Source organism: Oratosquilla oratoria, chromosome 8, assembly GCF_046742065.1.
Source record: "Oratosquilla oratoria isolate Oo_2021 chromosome 8, ASM4674206v1, whole genome shotgun sequence".
Classification (NCBI taxonomy): Eukaryota; Metazoa; Arthropoda; class Malacostraca; order Stomatopoda; family Squillidae; genus Oratosquilla; species Oratosquilla oratoria.
This window is the reverse complement of record NC_134784.1, coordinates 56,355,801-56,377,319: the sequence shown is the minus strand read 5'-3', so window position 1 is coordinate 56,377,319 and position 21,519 is coordinate 56,355,801. Positions and strand designations below refer to the sequence as shown.

General features: G+C 40.7%; 2 protein-coding genes across 4 annotated transcripts in view; one reads left to right on the top strand and one right to left on the bottom strand.

The window, feature by feature from the left end:
* Window positions 1-21,519, top strand: part of LOC143027746 (uncharacterized) — a 538,392-nt gene that overhangs the window by 258,829 nt on the left and 258,044 nt on the right. The gene's annotated exons all lie outside the window — the stretch shown is intronic.
* PolD1 (DNA polymerase delta 1, catalytic subunit) overlaps window positions 7,917-21,519 on the bottom strand; it is a 362,759-nt gene continuing 349,156 nt past the window's right edge. For all 3 annotated transcript variants that reach the window (XM_076189251.1, XM_076189252.1, XM_076189253.1), the window contains 5 exons: window positions 12,575-12,704; window positions 9,423-9,562; window positions 8,983-9,110; window positions 8,309-8,433; window positions 7,917-8,136 (listed from right to left, as the gene is read on the bottom strand). In XM_076189251.1, coding sequence (XP_076045366.1) covers window positions 8,337-8,433; window positions 8,983-9,110; window positions 9,423-9,562; window positions 12,575-12,704 — 495 coding nt within the window. In that variant the 3' untranslated portion in view covers window positions 7,917-8,136; window positions 8,309-8,336. The remainder of the gene's footprint in view (window positions 8,137-8,308; window positions 8,434-8,982; window positions 9,111-9,422; window positions 9,563-12,574; window positions 12,705-21,519) is intronic.

Sequence of the window (21,519 nt, the reverse complement as noted above, 5' to 3'; positions counted from 1 at the left end):
AGGGTTTGGGAGGAGTTTTCCAACCAGAACCCTATAGTTTGGGTCTTTTAATGTATGTGGATGTGGTACAGATGAGAGTAAAAGGGAAGAGATAGGCAGTATGTTTGTGAGAAGAAACATGAATGTGTTTGCATTGAATGAAACTAAATTGAAAGGGAGGGGCAAGTTTGAGTTTGGGAGTTTAGTTGGGAGGGTGTCAGGAGTGTAGAGAGGATGAGGGAGAGAAGGGGTAGCTATACTAGTAAGTGAAGAGATAGGTATATACATGGTGGAGTGGAAGGTTTCTTCAAGATTAATGTGGATGAAGGTGAAACTGGGAAAGGAGATGTGGGTTTTTGTAAGTGCATATGGCCAGGTAGTAAGAAGTGTAGAGGAAAGGGAGTATTTTTGAATAGATACAAATGTGTGCATAGAGGGTTTACAGAGAAATGTCAATGTAGTGGTATTGGGAGCTCTTTACGCTATGGTAGAAGATGAACCAATAGGCATAGTGGTTGGGAAGTGTGGAGTGCCAGGAAAAAATCATTGTGGAGAGATGATGGTGATGTGTCTAAGAGAGTTGATGGTAGCAAATAGTGTTTAGGAAGAAAATCAAGCATAAGTACACATGGGAGGGTGGTGGATGGGTGGTAGCTAGGGCTTTCATGGACTATATAGGGGTAACCAGGAGAAGAGTAGGAAGAGTTTTGGATGTATATCTTCTATGGGTAGAGTGGGGGAATGACAGATAATTTTTTGGTGGAAGGTAAGTTGAGAGTGGAGAAGAGATGGAGAGAGGGGAAAAAGACAAGGTAGGGAGGTGCTTAGAGTAAAATGCTTAAATGAGAAACAAAAGGTGTACAAGAAGAAGCTGAGAGAAAAGTGGGAAGGAGTGAAGTATAGAGTAGAACTAGGAGTGGAGGAGGAATGGGGATGGTTCAAGGAAGGAGTCACAAGGTGTGCAAAGATGGTGTGTGGAATAAGGAGGATGGGAGGAAATAGAATGAATGTTAGTGACTGGTGGGATGAGGAAGCAAAGAAGGTTGTAGAAGGGAAGCAACCATTCACAGATTGGTTACAAAAAAGATGAATCATATCAGAGGTACAAAGAAAAAAGAAGTAAAGCATAAGATAAAGGAGGCAAAGAGAAGAGCAGATTTGAAATGGAGTAAGAGTATGACAGAAATTTTTGAAAGTAATAAAAATATGTTTTGGAAGGAAATTAGGAAAGGAAGAGCAGGGAAATCAAGTAGAGACAAAAAGGTAAAAGGTGCAGATGGAGAAATAATAATGGGAGAGACAGCAGTAAGAGGATAGAGGGAAAGTTAGTTGCAATGGTAAGCATTAAGAAAATGAGTGATGAGGAAAATGGAGAAATAAGGAGAGATGAGGTGAAAGCAGTTATCAAAATGATGAGAGTAGGTAAGGCGCCTGAGCTGGATGGGTGTCATGCAGAGTGTCTCAAAAAAAGGGGGGGGGGGGATACAGTGATGGTGGGCTGATGCGGTTTAGTGATTGTCTGAAAGAGGGTAGGGTACCAGTGGAGTGCCTGTATGTTTACACTTTACATGGGAAAAGAGGACAATTGTCAGTGTAGCAGTTTCAGAGGAATCAGTTATTGCGAGTGTTGTTGGGTAGACTTATGGGAGGGTTTTGATTGAAAAGATTAGGAGAGATGGAGAAACTTTTAGGAAAAAGTAAGGATAATTTTGGGTCCTTTATGGATTTTTAAAAGTCTTATGACTGGGTAGACAGTCACTGTGGGAAATATTGCAGTAATATGGGATTGGAGGAATGCTGTTAAGAGCAGTCATGAGTTTTTACAATAGTAGTAGAGCCTGTGGTAGAATTAGAAATAGAATGGTTAAGTTAAGGTGGACTTCATCAGGGATGTATAATGCCACCTTGGCTATTCAATTCATACATGGATAGGGTGGTGCAAGAGGTAAACTCAAGGGTAATGGGCCAGGGATTGAAGATGGTTTAAGAAAATTGAGAAAAATTGGAGATAAGCCAGTTGATGTTTGCCAACAACACTGCGCTTATAGCAGGATCAGAGGAGAGATTACGGAAGTTTGTGATGGAATTTGAGAAGGTGTGCAAAAGAAGAAGTTGAAGATAAATGTGGCTAAAAGTAAAGTGATGAGATGTACAAGGGGAGAGCATGGAAGCAAATTGGAAGTGAATATTAAAGGAGAGAGGCTTTAGATACTTGGGTTTGAATGTGGTGGGAAAGGGAGGAATGGAGGTGGTGATAGAATGTTGAGAGAAATAGTTTGGGAGATTAAAAAGTGTAATGAGAAACAGATATTTGGGAATGGATGCAAGGAGGAGATTGTATGCAGGAGTGATTGGGACAACAGCACTGCATCAGGCAGAAACATGGAACTTAAGAGAGGAAGAATTTAAATGGGTTTGAGATGAAATGCCTCAGAGGGATAGTAGGAGTTACTAGGCTGGATAGAGTGAGAAATGAGGTGAGGAGATGAGTGGGGTGGGAAAGAAGTTGTTGTTGTTGTTCCTTAGGTTGTCTGTCCAAGCAGTCCCATCTCACCCAGGAATGCCATGGATGGGATGGGGTTTTCCCACATATCCTTCACAGAGCGTATGTTGCATTGTTTGTGTGCATGATTGTGTATAATGCAGTCTTCCAATATGTGTTGAATAGTATGGGGTGAAGTGTTACATCCTGGGCAGTTGTCCACAGTGTGGTCATTGAGCCTCTTCTGGTAGCTTAGAAGGGCTGGGTGGTGGCCGCACTGTAGTCTAGCCAAGTAGCAATGTGTTGTCTTTTAGCGTGTTAATGGAGCAGTGAGTGATATGATTATTAATGTTTCCGGAGGCCAGTATTTGGTGGTTGTGGAGGAAGAGAAGGAAGTGTGTGATATAGGTATTTGGGTGATTTTATGTTTTTGGTGTGTGGGTGTTCTGCTATGTAGTATAGTGGGTGTGCTGTGTTTGTGGAGGTTGTTGTTGTTGTTGTCGTTCCCTAGACTGTCTGTCCGAGCAGTCCCGTCTCCCCAAGGAAGGCCACAGCCGAAACTGGGTTTTCCCACAAATCCTTTATAGAGTGTATGTTGTGTTGTTTGCGTGCATGATTGTGTATAATGCAGTCTTCCATTATGTGTTGTATGGTATGGGGTGAAGTGTTACATCCTGGGCAGCTGTTCACAACACGGTCATCCAGCCTCTTCTGGTAGCTGAGAAGTGCTGGGTGGTGACCGCATCGCAGTCTGGCCAAGTGGACTCTGTCCTTTCGTGGGAGAGAGGATTCAGAAGGGTGGATATCAGGGGGTCTGGCATGCAGCAGTGTGTTGTCTTTCAGTGTGTTAATGGAGCGGTGAGTGATATAATTATGAATATGTTTCCGGAGGCTGGTATTTGGTGGTTGTGGAGGAAGAGAAGAGAGTATCTGTGTGTAATAAAGGTCTATGGGTGTAGTTTTAATGTTTCTTGGTGTGTGTGGGTGTTCTGCTATGTAGTGTAGCGGGTGTGATGTGTTTGTGGTGGCTGCAGCAAGTGTTTGTGTGCCTCTCATGTCGAGGTGGTCCTTGACTTTGAGGACTTTTGTTTCATGGTGTAAATGGTCTGTAGGTGATGTATTTGTGCAGCCTGTAATTGTTTTTAGGGCTTTGTTTTGTATGATTTGAAGGGTGTTGTGGTGTGTCTCACTGAGATTAGGAGCCCATGCAGGACTCGCATAATTCATCACTGAGCGTATGCATTGTTTGTATATTGTTATATTAGTTTCTTTGTTTTGTCCAAATGTTGTTCCAGTGATTGACTTAAGTGCGTTAAGTCTAGGCGTGCATTTGTTTTTTATGTTTGTGAGGTGTTGTTTGAAAGACATGGATGTATCGTATGTTACACCAAGAATTTTCGGTGTGTTTGTGTGTGGTATCAGAGTGTTGTTGATGTAGAGATGAGGTATGTATTTGTGTTCTTTTGTCCAGTTGGTGAGAAGTGTTGCTGTAGATTTGGTTGGAGCTATTTTGAGTCTGTTTGTGATGAACCATGTGTTGAGTGTGTCAAGGTAAGGCTGGATTATTTCTGCAGCTTTGTCTGTGTTACGATGTGTGCATGTAATTGTTATGTCGTCTGCGTAGGAAGAGATTTGTATTTCTGAGGTGTCTGGCGTGGGTAAGTCATGCATGTATAGATTAAATAATGTGGGGGATAGAACTGAGCCCTGTTTGTGGAGGTTGCAGCAAGTGTTTCTGTGCCTCTCATGTCGAGGTGATCCTTGACTTTGAGGACTTTTATTTCATAGTGTAGATGGTCTGTAGGTGTTGTATATGTGCAGCCTGTAATTATTTTTGGGGTTTTGTATGGTCTGAAGGGTGTTGAGGTGTGTCTTACTGAGATTAGGTGCCCATGCAGGACTTGCATAATTCATCACTGAGCATATGCATTGTTTATATATTGTAGTATTAGTTTGTTTTGTCCAAAATGTTGTTCCAGTGGTTGATTTAAATGCATTAAGTCAAGGTGTGCATTTATTTTATATGTTTGTGATGTGTTGTTTGAATGACATGGATGTATCGTATGTTACACCAAGAATTTTCAGTTTGTGTGTGTGTTGTTGATATAGAGGTGAGGTATGTATTTGTGTTCTTTTGTCCAGTTGGTGAGTGTTGCTGTAGATTTGGTTGGGGTTATTTTTAGTCAGTAATGAACCATGTGTTGAGTATATCAAGGTATAGTTGAATTATTTCTGTAGCTTTGTCTGTGTTACGATGTGTGCATGTGATTCTTACGTCATCTGCATAGGAAGAGATTTGTATTTCCGAGGTGTCTGGTGTGGGTAAGTCATGCATGTATAGATTAAAGAGTGTGGGGTATAGAACTGAGCACTGTGGTACTCCATTCTTAATGTTTCTGGTGTGCAATTATTAGCCATTATATGACACATAAGCATTCCTACCTGCCAGATAATTGGCCAGCCATCTTTTGGTGTTATTGTGCATGTCTGTGTTATATATTTTGTTAGATTGTGGCTGGGGATAGCATCAAAAGCTTTACCAATGTCTAGCGTTATGAGAAGTGTTCAGTGATGGGGCCTACCTGAATTGATGCCATCTAAAATTCTTTGTGTGAGGTTTATCAGAAGAGTGTTTGTGGAGTGTAGTGGCCTAAAACAGTGTTGTGATTCAGCAAGGGGAATATGTGGTGTGATGAGTTGGTACGAAGCATTCAATGACTTGGAGGTGGTGCAGAGAGGTGTGATTGGGCAGTGCAGTGTTGGGATTGTTGGGTCTTTATTGGGTTTTAGGATGGTGATTATTTTCCCATGCTTCCAAATGTTGGGTATAGTGTCATGTGAATAGCTGTAGTTTGCAATGTTTGTGAGTGTGTGTATACTTTGTGGTCCAATGTGCTTTAGGTGGATGTTACTTATGTTGTCAGGGCCACAGGCAGATGAGTGCTTAAGGTTGTGTATTATGTGCTTTGTCTGACTGTTTATTAAGGATGTAAATTCTGAGTCTGTGGGAAAATTGTTCTTATGTCAAATGGTGCATTGGTCGTCAGGGTGCGAAGTGAGATGGCTTGTCTGTACAAAATGATTTATGAGTGTGTTTGCTTGTCTGTTTGAGGGTAAATTATCTGTTGTGGTTATTGCTGCATGAGAGCACATTGTGTTACTATTGGATAGTGTAATGCTGTTGAGTGTTTTGTACAATTTTCTGTTGTTTTGTGATCAAGCATATTGACAAAATTTTGCCAATTTTGTGTTTTCTGTTCATGTATTTCATTGGTAATCACAGTGTTTAGTGCTTGTATTTGGTCTGCTATGTTTTGAGGGATTGGTGTGGGGGTATTGTGATTAAGTGCATCTCGTCTGATGAGGCCTTGGATTTCTGGTGTAAAATTGGGGTTGTGTGCCATTCTGTTGCCTCTAGGGGTTCTCTTACCTATGTTTTGTATGATTTTATTAAAAGTGTGCACAGCATTGTTTATGTTTGTGATTGGTGTACTGTTAAGTGTCTCAAAATGTTGTTCTGTCTCTTCAGTAAAAGCTTCCCAGTTTGCTTTCTGCTCTATTGTAATTGGTGTATGTGTGTCTGTGGCCAACTGGGGTGCATCTTGTTTTGGTGGTAATGATGATTGGAAGGTACTCAGATCCAAGGGATTTGACCACTCTCCATGAAGTTGTTGGGGTTAGGCAAGGGGAGCAGAAGGTGATATCAGGAGAGGAGGGGGTGAAGAGGGCTTGGTGTAGGATATGTGTTGTTCATGATGGTCAGTGAGTCAAGATGAGTCTGCATATCAAGCCCTCTGTGTCATGGTTGTTGACATACCAGGCCGACAACTTGGCACTGAAGTCACTGCCCATGATACGGTAAGGGTTTGTGGCTAGTTAATTAAGTTGAGGCCTGAAGGTGTTTGTGACTGTGGGGGATGGCTGGGGTGGGAGAATATATATGTTAACTATTGTCAGTTGATTTGTTGCCTATACGTATTAGAATAGATTGGATTTCTGTAGTGTTACCTGTGGCAGGGAGGAGGATTTTGGTTGTGGCACTTGTATCCACAAAACAGGAGTGGACCAGGGTGATGAGATCCACTGCCACTGCAGACAGATGGGCTGATTGTGCATTCATAGATTTACAAAAAGCTTTTGATAAAGTCCCTCAAAAAACTATTAAGAAAACTGGAAACCATAGGAGGGATACTAGTTAAACTATTGAAATGGATGGAGGATTTTTTGTATGGAAGAAAAATGAGGGTAATGCTCAGAGATAAGAGTTCCATGTGGGAAGAAGTAATTAGTGGAGTTCCACAAGGATCAGTATTGGCTCTAAAAATGTTTGCTATGTGAATGACATGGATGAGGGTGTGGAATGTTACATGAACCTCTTTGCAGATGATGCAAAATTGTTAAAGAAATTGAGTACTGAAACAGACTGTAACTCACTACAGAGATCTTAACAGGGTCTGGGAATGGAGTCAGAAGTGGAAAGTGGACTTCAATAATAAGAAATGTAGCATAATGGAACTTGGAAATATATATATATATATATATATATAAATATATATATGTGTGTCAGGACAATTTAAAATTGGTAAAAAAAAGAAGTAACAAATGCGGGATCTGAAAAAGACCTGAAAGTGATAATCACAAAAGATATGTACCCTGACAAACATACAATCTATAACTTGCTAAGATCACTAAAAGTGGCTTTTACTTACTTGGATGAAGAAATGGTAAAGAGAATACTAGTCACACTGATAAGGCTTAAATTGGAGTATGCAGCAACACTATGGTCACCCAGTGCTAAAAAGAATATAAGGAAAATTGAGAGAATCCAGTGATCACCTACAAAGATGGCCCCAACACTATCAAAAATGTCATATGAAGAGAGACTGTCAAAACTAGAACTACCAACTCTGGAACAAAGACGAGAAAGAGGTGATTTGTTGACCATTTATGAGAGGTGTAGAAATCCTTGACAGAGATGACTTACTAAATTGGAATAAGATAAGCACAAGAGGATTTGGAGGAGAAAAAAAAAAAAAAAAAAAAAAAAAATAATTGACCTGATGAAAAAAAATCATCCCTACAGAGTGGTGGATGTATGGAACATACTAGATGAAACAATAGTGTGTGCATAAACAATATAAGAATTTAAGAGCAACTTAGATATGGCGAAATACAGAGACGGGACACCCCGAGTGTAGTTTCCCTTCTTGTAAGATACAACTAGGTAAATACTAAAACAATACCAACTAAGAATCAGCCTTATAATTTACACATTGTACCTCAGATGCAGTCCCCATACAGAGCATATCACCTTACACTACCGAACACAGACACAATCCACACAATAATTTCTTCTAATGACCTCTAGGTCAACTTGGTGCTCATGGTCAGATACCTTCTGCAAGAGACTGGGGGCTAAGATTGATTGTAAATAGGTAAGAAAAACAATTGCATCAAAATTAGACTATATTTTTACTTACAAATACAATTATTTCAATAAAATATTAATGACCATCACTTATATATACATCTAGGAAAATCCTTTTTCCCTTCAAGTCTTGAATGAACAACTTGACTCCTTCCTACAAAAATATGAACCAAAATACTGATTTTTTTTTTTTTTTAATTTGTTCATAAATGCATCTTGACCAGGATTCCTTCAGATGCCTTAGTTCCTATAAAAGAAATATTGAAAGACCAATCAGTGGCAATAAAGTGTAAATTTCCTTCACAAATTAATGCATATATCCTACAAGTCATTTCAAATCATTAAAGTACAACTAAATGCATGACATATGACTTCAAGTCCACATGTTGGGCAATTTTCTTTCAACAGATTTATCATACCTGAGAGTTTTGGTAGGGGTACTTTCTCTCACCATGCTGGAGCACCAAAACGTTGAATGATCTTATTCTGATCTACCAGTTCTAATTGCACTTTCTTTCGCATGTAGAAAATTGGACAGTCACGACTGGAAATGCAATTCAATAATAATGATATTAAGGAGTGACATATAACAAGACTGATAATGGTAACTGTTGCTTCAAGTTTCACCTGCAGCCCCATAGCAGCTGGCAACATTCCTTGGGCTCTCCCACAAATTTTTCTGAGAAGAAATTTTGGACTGATGTCTGTGTTGTATTGGTGTGGGACAATTTGTTTGTCACTGGATAAAGGAGTATGAGGGGGGGGGGAGCAATTAATGGTTATCAGCTCTCTGTATGTGAAAAAGTACAAGAAATACAGTCAAAGTTGATGAAGAGAGATCTTGGGTTCAGTCTAGGGACAGAGTTCAAGCCCCTCTGGACTGCACTTCCTGATGGAGGTGAGGAGGTTGATTGTGAAAATGGGCAGCTACACTGTCCATCTCAAGGTTTTGAGCTCCAAGAAGCAAAAGGGATAAATGAGATGAGTGAGAAGGGTGAAGATGTCTTTCCCCCATTCCCTTCAGAAAATGCCATAAATCTTGGGTGTAGGGTGGGTGGTATGCTAGCATTTGATAACACGGTATTGTACTCACCTGGTACAGATTACTTCCTCATGCAGTGAGCCTTGGCACCTCTGACACTGTGTCCACAGCCGTGAAAACTTTTCCTCTAGTTCCCCTAGAGCTTCCATTTTACTCAGGTATATATCTCCTTCCTTCCTCTGCAATGACATGTTTATGGGATCTTGATACATCAGTATAAACAGTTATCATGTTAACAGTAAGATCTTAAAACTTGATCCTAAAATTCAAAAATACAATAATGAATCATTTCTAATCCATGTACCATGATGATGGCTTTCTACTTTGTTCATGTATCCAACTATGGGAGCAAACAAAATAAAATGGGGTACTGATAGCATGAGATCCCATTTTGTCCCAAGTTCCTTCAATTCAATGCCATTTGCCAGGATACTGTCTGTCTATATCTATACACCAATAGCTCACTGTGATGTATGACAGATGGCACAAACCTTGCAATGCTGACAGAGGGCTTCTCCTGCAGAGGGGATGGGCACTTTGCAGCCTACACAAGAAGCTTTCTTAGTGATAAATTTTGCCATGGCACCTACTTTGCTATGAGTGATGATACGGGAGCGCGTGTGGTCACCCTCTGTACAAAAGAAAAACAATAGAAAAATATAAAATAAAACCTTCAGTTACTGACCAAGACTGACACTAAAAAAACTGCATGGTACAGTGTAACATTCAAACCACCAGCCATATGACATTCAATCAACTTCTGGTACATATCAAACACCTGATGAAGTGAAGAAAATAATGTCAACTGTTATTACAAAGAGTATTTACAAGAGAAGTAGAGCATGTGTCAGGATTAGAAATGGAAAGAGTGGTTTGAGGTAAAGGTGGGACTTTGTCAGGGATGTGTTATGTCACCATGGCTGTTCAATTTATTCATGAATGGGGTGGCAAGGGTGGTGGGTCTGGGATTGGAGATGGTTAAAGAAAATGGAGAAAAGTGGGAGGTAAGCATGCTGTTGTTTGCGGACGACACTGTGCTTGTGGCAGGGTCAAAGGAGGGATTGAGGAAGTTAGTGACAGAGTTTGGGAGTGTGTGTGAAAGAAGGAAGTTGAAGATGAATGTGGGTAAAAGTAAGGTAATGAGATGTACAAGAGGGAGAGTGGCAGCAGACTGGAAGTGAGTATTAAGGGAGAGAGACTGGAGGATGTGGATAGTTTTAAATACTTGGGTGCAAATGTGGCAGGAAAGGGAGGAGTGAAGGTGGAGGTAGAATGTAGATTGAGAGAAGCGACTAAATGCCTTGGTGGATTAAAAAGTGTAATGAGGAATAGACATTTGGGAATGGATGCTAAGAAGAGATTGTATGAAGGAGTGATTGTGATGACAGAACTGTATGGGGCAGAAACATGGAACATAAGAGAGGAAGAGAGGAGTTTGAATATGTTTGAGATAAGGCGTCTGAGAAGTATGACAGGGGTTACTAGGCTGGATAGAGTGAGAAATGAGGAGGTGAGGAGGAGAATGGGGGTGGACAGGGAGTTGGGAGATAGGTTTGTTGGAAGAATATTGCAATGGTTTGGACACATGGAAAGAATGAGTGAAGAAAGAGTAAAAGCTGTGGAAGGCAGATGTGGAAGGAGTGAACATGAGGTGGCAACTTAGGATGAGATGGATGGGGTAAAAGGGGTTTTGGGGAAGAGGGGAGTGTCTGTTGAGGAAGGACAGGAGAGGACAGGAGACAGGGGTAAGTGGAGAACGGTTGTATATGGATGATGTTGTGATGCATGAGGTGGAATGGGTGGGGGATGGGGGTGAGGGAGTATGTGTGAGAAAAATATGACACAGCCTGAAGGGATTTCTCACTGTCTTCTCCTTTTCTGCATGAGAGGACAGAGAGGTAGTGTTGCCAATTATATGAAGCAGCCTTGCTGTGGATGTGCTGTGTCTTGCGACACTGCTTCTGACCCAGGGCAGTGGACAAGATAGAGGGATGACCCGTCATCCATCAGGTGCCAAGATAAGATGGAGGGAAGAGGGTGGAGGGGAGTGGAGTGTGATAGGGATGGTATGGTTGGGAGTGGTTTTTATGCCATTGTTTTTTGGCTACCTCCCTTATAAGGGGGGAAAAAGCCTTTGGTATATGTATGTTATTACAAAACAATGATTCACATTTCAATAACAATTAGAGAATGCACATGAAAGGGTTGAGAGGTATTGTGGAATACATTGTGGATGTATGGAATAAGAAAAAGTATGTTGAAAGCAGTAAAATTTTCACAAGTAAAATTGCATGTGTTAAAGTAAAAAAAATAATAGAATGATGGATGATCTGACATGTCTAATTCCCAACCTATTAACCTTGCATTTTCCTCTCGCACCACCCCATCCATGTATAAATTCAACAGCCAAGACAACATAACACATCAATGGGTAAGCCCCAACATTACTTCAAACCACTCTCTCCATTTTTAATCCTTACACATGCTCTACTACTCTCATACAAAATCTTGATTGTTCTTAACAACTTTCCTCCTGTCCCATGTATCTGCAATACTTCCCACAGTGCCTTCCTGTCTACCCTGTCATAAGCCTTTTCCAAATCCATAAAGGCCCATAAAACATCATTAACTTTTCCTAAAGCTTTCTCACATATCTGTCTTGCCACAAAAATCTGATCCACACAATCCCTACTTGTCCTAAACCCGCTGTTCCTCACCAATTTACTCCCTCTATTCCTCTCCTAATCCTCTCAATCAATCCTCTCAAATAATATTTTTGGTGAAACTTATAATTTAATAAGAACAATCAAAGTGGCATACCTGGATGAAGAAATGAAGAAAATACTAATCACTGTTAAGACCAAGATTGGAATATGCAGCAACGATGTGGTAACCAAGTACAAAAAAATGTATAAAAAAACTTGAAAGAATACAAAGAGCAATTACAAAATTGGCACCAACACTCTCAAAACTATCATATGAAGAGAGACTAGCAAAACTTGAGCTACAGACACTAGAGCAAAGAAGAGAGAGAGAGGAGATTTGATAGCTATTTACAGAATCATGAAAGGCATAGAAATTATTGATAGAGAGGATCTAATAAAATGGGATGATAGAAATACAAGAGGACACAGAAAGAAAATAAAAAAAGACAGCTATAGAAGAGATCTGAAAAAGAACAGCTTTCCTCACAGAGTAATAGACAGTTGGAACAAGTTAGATGAGAAAGTAGTGTGTGCCAAAACAATACATGAATTTAAAAATAGTTTAGATAAAATGAGATATGAAGACGGGACACCACGAGCATAGCTACCCTTCCCGTAAAATACAACTAGGTAAATACACACATATATATATATATATGTATAAAATCAAAGCAAAAAGTCAGGGCTACAAAATGGGAATGATAATTACAAAATCACAGGGGAAAAAGATCAAAGCATTTAAATTTCAAATAATCTGTTGCCAGAAAACCATGTAAATTAAATGGGAGAGACATAAATTTTGAGTGAACATACAATGATAGTTATTACATGAATGAGATATGATGAAAATATAACTGAAAATCTAATCCATGTCATTTCAAAGAGAAATGCTCTGCATGCATATAAGATGTTAAAGTTTCTTAGATAGGAATACTTACTTAATAACTGAGATTCAGCTTTATCTCCCAAAATAGGTTCAAATATCCTGAGTAAAGGTTTGCTCAACTGATTAGTTAAGTAATATTCATAATCAATGGGAAGACTGTTTTCTAATACATATATTGGGTCCTGCAAGAAAATAGACAAAAAGAGACAATCAATTAACAGAGATAATCCCTGGCAATCAATAAACAATACTTAGAATCATTTCAGTGGCCATCCATGATCATGACATCATACAGCTCTCAGCATTTGTAACTGGTATTGTGCTAGGATAACATTACACTGGGATGGTTTGGGCATATGGAAAGAATGAGTGAATGAAGATCAAAGAGGAGGGAGTGAGGGAGGGATAGAGGATAAGATTTGGTACCAATATGACATCAACCCAACATATCAAGGACCTGACAGGATCAACAAGAAAACAAACCTATTGAATAGAATCTCTAGTACACACTTTGGGAAACATAGATACAACTAGGGGGTTTTCCCCCTTCCAAGAGAAGTAGCCAAAGTCAAAGGCATAAATCCACTTCCACCCATTTCATCCCCACATACTCCACTCTAATACACCATCCCTCCATCTCTTTTTTCTTGAGTCCTCCTTGATAACAGGTCATCCCTGCATCTTGTCCACTGCCCTGGGTCAGAAGCAATATAGCAACACACAACACATCCACAGCAAAGTCGCCTCATTTGATCAGCAGCCCCCCTTTCCATCACCTCATGCATAAAAAGAGGAGACAGGGAGAAATCCCTTCAGGCTGTGTCAAAATATCATTCACACATAATTCCTCAACCCCCATCCACCCATTCTCTTCCAAGCATCACAGCATTATTCACACACAAATATTCTCCACTCACCCCTACTTTCTGTCTTCTCCCTTCCTTCCTAACAGATATACCCCTCTTTCCCAACACCCCTTTACCCCATCCATTCATCTCATCCCTGGTCACCCCCTCTTCTTCACTCAATCCACCTCTGCCTTCCACACTTCTTTTACTAATTTTTCTTCATTCATTCTTTCCACGTGTCCAAACCATCCCAATACTTTCATCAACCCTATCTCCCAACTCCCTTTCCAGCCTCACTCTCCTCACCTCCTTGTTTCTCACTCTATCCAGCCTAGTAACCCCTATCATACTTGGCAAGAGACACAGACGTGAATGGACAGCTAGAAAATGAGCTTTTGTACAGCACTTTTTTTATAACAAAAGGAAACACCTACAGTGGCTGCGAAAAGTTTGGGCACAAAATTATAGGCGCCCCAACTTTCCCCTAAACTCAAAACATGCGAAAAATACAACTTTCCACCCAAACTTTTCGCTATTTTTCAATGCTAGCGTTTGTACCCGTATTTAGCCGAGACAATACACACTATTTGGCAACTCTGTTTAGGCGCACTCGATGTCACATGGAGTCAGTTTCTAAACATCTCTCACGGAGAGTAGTCTTTTTTTTGCGGTGGTCTCTGTTTTTGTGCCTTGATATCTCCGTAATGGGAAGTGGTAAAGAGCTGGAAAGAGACACAGTTGTTACAATCATAACCCTCTATAAGGAGGGTTATAAGTGTAAAGATATTGCTACTCGTGTGGGAATTGGAGTGCGTCAAGTGCAAAAGTGGACCAAGAAATTTTGAGACGAAGGAAGTGACATAATTCGTACTCCAAAGCATTGCTCTGGTCGGCCAAGGAAGATATCGAATCGTACTTCTATGGTTCTAACTGCTTCCTAATAACCGTAGGAGGCAGTTAGAACCGTAGAAGTACGATTTGATATCTTCCTTGGCCGACCAGAGCGATGCTTTGGAGTACGAATGATGTCACTTCCTTCGTCTCGAAATTTCTTGGTCCACTTTTGCACTTGACGCACTCCAATTCCCACACGAGTAGCAATATCTTTACACTTATAACCCTCCTTATAGAGGGTTATGATTGTAACAACTGTGTCTCTTTCCAGCTCTTTACCACTTCCCATTACGGAGATATCAAGGCACAAAAACAGGGGCAAATATACATTGAACTAAGCAATTAATATGTAAAAATACACATACTAGAAGCTTTTTCTCCCTTATAAGAGAGGTAGCCAAAATACAAAGGCATAAAAACCACTCCCACCCATTCCAACCCTGTCACACTCCACTCCCCTCCTCCCTCCCTCTTATCTTGGCACCTCCTAGATGACAGGTCATCCCTACATCTTGTCGGCAACCCCCTTCTGCGTCCCTTCATGCAGAAAAGGAAAAGACAGGGAGAAATCCCTTCAGGCTACATCAAATTTTTCTCACACACACTCCCTCACCCCCGATCCCCCACCCATTCCACCTCATGCATCACAACATCATCAATATACAACCATTCTCCATTCACCCCTGCCTTCTGTTCTCTACCATCCTTCTTCAGCTGAGTTTCCCCTCTTTCCAAAAGACCCTTTTACCCCATCCATCCATCTCATCCTAGGTTGCTCCCTCATGTTCACTCCTTCCAAATCTGCCTTCCACACCTCTTTTACTAGTATCAAACAAATTTTTGGGGGGATGACACCTCTTGGACTTTCCACTTTACTTATATCCAGGGCTTTCTTTGTTGGTTCATTTAATATTATTTTGTCTTTTTCTTTCTCCATTTTGCCAAACTATACTTATTTCAAGAACTGGATTATACTTTATCGGTCACACGAGAAACATAGAATACACATCTCTCACAATAACAACTAGTTTCTTTTGTGTCGGTGACAAAACTGCTAGGTAGTGCTCAATCACTGCACTTCTTTTCACTTCGGTGTCTGAGAAGTATGATGGGGGTTACTAGGCTGGATAGAGTGAGAAATGAGGTGAGGGGGAAAACAGGGGTGGAAAGGGAGTTGAGAGATAGAGTTGATGAGAGAGTATTGGGATGGTTTGGACACATGGAAAGAATGACTGAAGAAAGATTAGTAAAAGAGGTGTGGAAGGCAGAGGTGGAAGGAGTGAATATGAGGGGACATCCTAGGATGAGATGGATGGATGGGGTAAAAGAGGCATTACGAAAGAGAGGAATGTCTGTTGAGGAAGGATGAGAGAAGACAGAGGATAGGGGTGAATGGAGAAGGGTTGTGTATGGATGATGCTGTGAGGCATGAGGGGGTGAGGGAATATGTATGAGAAATAAATTGACACAGCTTGAAGGGATTTCTCCCCATCTTCTCCTTTTCTGAATGAGGGGACAGAGAGGGAGGGTTGCCAAACTAATGAAGCACCCTTGCTGTTGATGTGGTGTCCTGCGACACTGCTTCTGATCCAGGGCAGTGGACAGAATCCAGGCAATGACCCATCATCCAGGAGGTACTAATATGTGAGGGAGGGAAGAGAGTGGAGGGTAGTGGAGCATATAGGGGATGGAATGAGTGGGAGTGGTTTCTATGCCTTTTTCTTTTTTGCTACCTCCCGTGTAATGGAGAAAAATCCTTTGGTATATGTGTGTATGTACGAGGCTAGATAGAGTGAGAAATGAGGAGGTGAGGAGAACAGGGGCAGAAAGAGAGTTGGGAGATAGGGTTGACGAAAGAGTATTAGGATGGTTTGGACACATGGAAAGAATAAGTGAAGAAAGATTAGTAAAACAGATGTGGAAGGCAGAGGTGGAAGGAGTGAATATGAGGGGGCATCCTAGGATGAGATGGATAGATGGAGTAAAAGGGGCATTACAAAAGAGAGGAATGTCTGTTGAGGAAGGATGGGAGAAGACAGAAGATAGGGGTGAATAGAGAAAGGTTGTGTATGGATGATGCTGTGATACATGAGGTGGAGGATGGGGGGGGTTTGGGAGTATGAGAAATAAATTGACACAGCCTGAAGGGATTTCCCCCCATCCTCTCCTTTTCTGCATGAGGGGACAGAGAGGGTGGGTCACTGATTTAATGAAGCGGTCTTGCTGTGGATGTGCTGTATCTTGCAGCACTGCTTCTGACCCAGGGCAGTGGACAGGATGTAGGGATGACCCATCAAGATGAAAGGGAGGGAGGGGGATGGAGGGGAGTGGAGTATATAAAGGATGGAATGGGTGGGAGTGGTTTCTGTGCCTTTTTCTTTTTTGCTACCTCCCATGTAACGGGGAAAAGAGACTTTGGTATATTTATGTATGTAAGAAATGAATATATAAAAATAAGCAGGGAAAAAAAATAATAAAAAGGCACAATAGACAAATGTAAAGATCAACCTAAATTATTCTACAGATATGTAAATTACACACATATACCAATGCTTTTGCCTTCTTCCATGGGAGGTAGCCAAAAAACAAACACAAAAACCATTACCACCCATTCCATCCCTAATACACTCCACTCCCCTCCACCCTCTTCCCTCCCTCTTATCTTGGCACCTCCTGGATGACGGGTCATCCCTGCATCTTGTACACTAACCTGGGTCAGAAGCAGTGTCACAAGACACAGCACATCCACACCAAGGCCGCATCATTAAATCAGCAACCCTCCCCTCTCCATCCCCTCATGCAGAAAAGGAGAATACGGGAGAAATCCTTTTGAGTTGTGTCAAATTTTTCTCACATACTACCTCACCCCTCACCCCCCAACCATATACAACCATTCTCCATTCACCCCTGTCTTCTGTCCTCTTCCCCAAACCCCTTTCACCCCATCCATCTATCTTATCCTAGGTCGCCCCCTCATGTTCACTCCCTCCACATACTTCTTTTACTAGTCTTTCTTCATTCATTCTTTCCATGTGTCCAAACCATCCCAATACTCTTTCATCCACCCAATCTCCCAAATCCCTTTCCACCCCCATTCTCCTCCTCACCTCCTCATTTCTCACTCTATCCAGCCCATCTTCTCCTTTTCTGCATGAGGGGACAGAGAGGGGGAGTCACTGATTTAATGAAGCAGTCTTGCTGTGGATGTGCTGTATCTTGCAGCACTGCTTCTGACCCAGGGCAGTGGACAGGATGTAGGGATGACCCATCAAGGTGAAAGGGAGGGGTGGGGATGGAGGGGAGTGGAGTATATAAAGGATGGAATGGGTGGGAGTGGTTTCTGTGCCTTTTTCTTTTTTGCTACCTCCCATATAATGGGGAAAAGAGACTTTGGTATATTTATGTATGTAAGAAATGAATATATAAAAATAAGCAGAAAAAAAAATGAAAAAGGCACAATAGACAAATGTAAAGATCAACCTAAATTATTCTACAGATATATAAATACACACACATACCAATGCTTTTGCCTTCTTCCACGGGAGGTAGCCAAAAAACAAACACAAAAACCATTACCACCCATTCCATCCCTAATACATTCCACTCCCCTCCACCCTCTTCCCTCCCTCTTATCTTGGCACCTCCTGGATGACGGGTCATCCCTGCATCTTGTACACTAACCTGGGTCAGAAGCAGTGTCACAAGACACAGCACATCCACAGCAAGGCCGCATCGTTAAATCAGCAACCCCCCCCTCTCCGTCCCCTACCTCACCCCTCATCCCCCACCCATTCCACCTCATGCATCATAACATCATCCATATACAACCATTCTCCATTCACCCCTGTCTTCTGTCCTCTCCTGTCCTTCCTCAACAGACATTCACCTCTTCCCCAAACCCCTTTCACCCCATCCATCTATCTAATCCTAGGTCGCCCCCTCAAGTTCACTCCCTCCACATACTTCTTTTACTAGTCTTTCTTCACTCATTCTTTCCATGTGTCCAAACCATCCCAATACTCTTTCATCCACCCAATCTCCCAACTCCCTTTCCACCCCCATTCTCCTCACCTCCTCATTTCTCACTCTATCCAGCCTACTAACCCCTATCACACTTCTTAGACACCTCATCTCAAACACATTCAAACTTCTTCACTCTTCTTCTCTTCTGTTCCATGTTTCTGCCCCATATAGTGCTGTCGGCACAATCACTCATTCATACAATCTCCCCAATGTCTACTTCTCATTACACTTTTTAATCCACCAAGGCATTTACTCGCTTCTCTCAATCTACATTCTACCTCCACCTCCACTCCACCCTTTCCTGCCACATTCGCACCCAACTATCCACTTCCTCCAGTCTCTCTCCCTTAATACTCACTTCCAGTCTGCTGCCACTTTCCCCTTGTACATCTCATCACCTTACTTTTACCCACATTTATCTTCAGCTTCCTTCTTTCACACACTCTCTAACTAACTTCCTCAATCCATACTCTGATTCTGCTACAAGCACAGTGTTGTCTGCAAACTACAGCTGGCTCACCTCCCACTTTTCTCCATTTTCTTTAACAATTTCCAATCCCAGACCCACTACCCTTGTATTTACCTCTCGCACCAACCCATCCATGTATAAGTTGAACGACCAGGGTGACATAACACATCCCTGACGAAGTCCCACCTTTACCTTAAACCATACACTCTCTTCATTTCTAATCCTAACACAAGCTCTACTACTCTCATAAAATCTCTTGACAGCTCCTAAAAGCTGTCCTCCTTTCCCATATATCTGCAATACCTCCCACAGTGCCTTCCTGTCTACTCTATCATGAGCCTTTTCCAGATCCATGAAAGCCCAAAAAACTTCCTTACCTTTTCCTATAGATTTTTCATATATTTGTCTTACTACAAAAATCTGATCTATGCAACCCTTACCTGTCCTAAAACCACACTGTTCCTCACCAATTACTCCCTCTGTTCTTCTCCTTATCCTCTCAATCAAGATCCTCCAGCACTCTACTCTCTCTCCACCAAACATTAAATAACCTCACCAGTCAGTCCATCACTGTACCTCCTTTTTTCAGACAGTTTTCATGGGATCCATCCAGACCAGGTGCCTTACCTGCTTTCATCATCTTAACAACTGCCATCACTTCATCCTTCTTTCTCCTCCATTTTCCTCAATCATCATGGTCATTTTCTTATCACTTCCCACTGCAATTATCTTTCCCTCCCTATCCTCCTTCACATGTAGCAACTCCCTAAAATACTCTGCCCACCTTCCCCTTACTGCCTTCTCTTCCATTATCATCTCTCCATCTGTACCTTTTACCTTTTCTTCTCTACTTGATTCACCTCCTCTTCCTCTCTTAATTTATTTCCAAAACATCTTTTTACTACTTTCAAAATCTTCTGTCATACTCTTACCCCATTTCATATCTGCTCTCCTCTTTGCCTCCTTTACCTTGTGCTTTACTTCTCTTTTCTTTTCTTTGTACCTCTCATATGACTCCCTTGTCTTATTTTGTAACCAATCTGTGAAACCTCACTTTGTTTCTTCTACAACCTTTTTTGTTTCCTCATCCTACCATTCACTACCCTTCCTTCTACTTCCTCCTGTCCTTCTTGTTCCACACACCATCTTTGCACACTCTGTGACTCCTTGAACCATCCCCATTCCTAGCTCTACTCTATCCTTCACTCCCTCCCACTCCTTTCTCAGCTTCTTCTTGTACTCCTTCTCCTTTTCATTTAATGAGTTAACTCTAAGCACCTCCCTACATAGATAATAACATATCTCATCTCTAGGTGATTTATGGTCCTGACCGAAGACAGTTATTGGATTATCAGAGGCCATGGGTCTTCTGCCAGGGAGACCTGACATATCAAATTAATCTTACTACCTCATATCCAAGCCTAACATATATGTTTTTACTGCCCTCACCACCTTATGTATGCAGAGTGGAATCACTGCTGGGGTTAATACCTAAGAAATCTCGTATGATTGATACCCCGATATCTACTCAAAGGTTTGATATATTTTCAGGGTTTATAAAAAAAGTGGAATAATAGGTAGAGGATTAGAATAGCAAAGAGAATCTAGGTATAAAAATGTCCTAATCAGATTGTAAAATTGATAGAGGAACTAATGGATCTGAAAGATGAATACAGGGTAATGTACAGAGAGGTAAACCATGTAAAATTATCTAATACCGAGACTAACAGAGAGCTTAATGATCTAAAAAAGGAATTAAACATGGTCAGAGGTGAAAATGAAAGAATGAAAAATAAAGATAAAAACAAAAATGTGGCTTTGAAAAAGTGAAACATATACAAGCAGTGACCGTGAAAGTTGGTGAAACAATTAGAGACAGATCTCCAAAAAATAAAAAACCAATGGAAAGTAGAACAAGAAAAAAATATATATATAAAAAATAAATAAATAAAATAAAAAATAAAATAAATAGTACAGCAACAAGTGGAAGAAAATTCTGAAGAAATGGTAATTAAAGTAATTAAGGAAAAAAAGAATTGGGTCAGAGACACAGTGGATTAAAAAAAAAAGTGCATTGCAGGTTATGGTATTAAAGAAAAACATAATGTACCAAAGAGAACAAAAAGAGAAAGAAATTGCAAAAGAAATTGTGAAAGAGATAAGAGGAGGGACAACTAATGGACAAAAATATTGAAGTACATAGGATGGGACAATACCCTAAAGAAAAAAATACAGACCACTAAAAATCAAACTAAGATTTCAAATGAGAGCAGTACTATCAAAAATTGAAAAGCTGGCAAATAATGAAAATTACAAAAATGTATGGATAAAAAAAGAGCAATGAGGAAAAAGAGAAAAGGCACAAAGAAATGAGGAAAAAAAAGTGACAGAAAATATATATATATATATTTTTTGAAAGTACTAGAATTGAGGCTGAGAAAATTGTGGGTGGTTGGGGGTATATGTAATAAACAAAAAAGGAGGAGAAAGGAAAAAATTTAAAAATAACGTATACTAACATAGCATGATTTCAGGACTATATGAATTAAATGACTATCAGGCAGTCTAGAAACCAGACATAACAGGAACTGTGGAGATGAAATTAAAAGGTCCACTACCACCTAATACTGCGGGACAAGGCTTATACAACCAATGGATGAAAAATAGAAAGGCGAAACAGATTGCAGGAGTGATGTTTTTAACTTAGAAAGGCTTAACCGTGACAAAGGTAACAGAAGGAAAAAAAATAATGTGGAACTAATT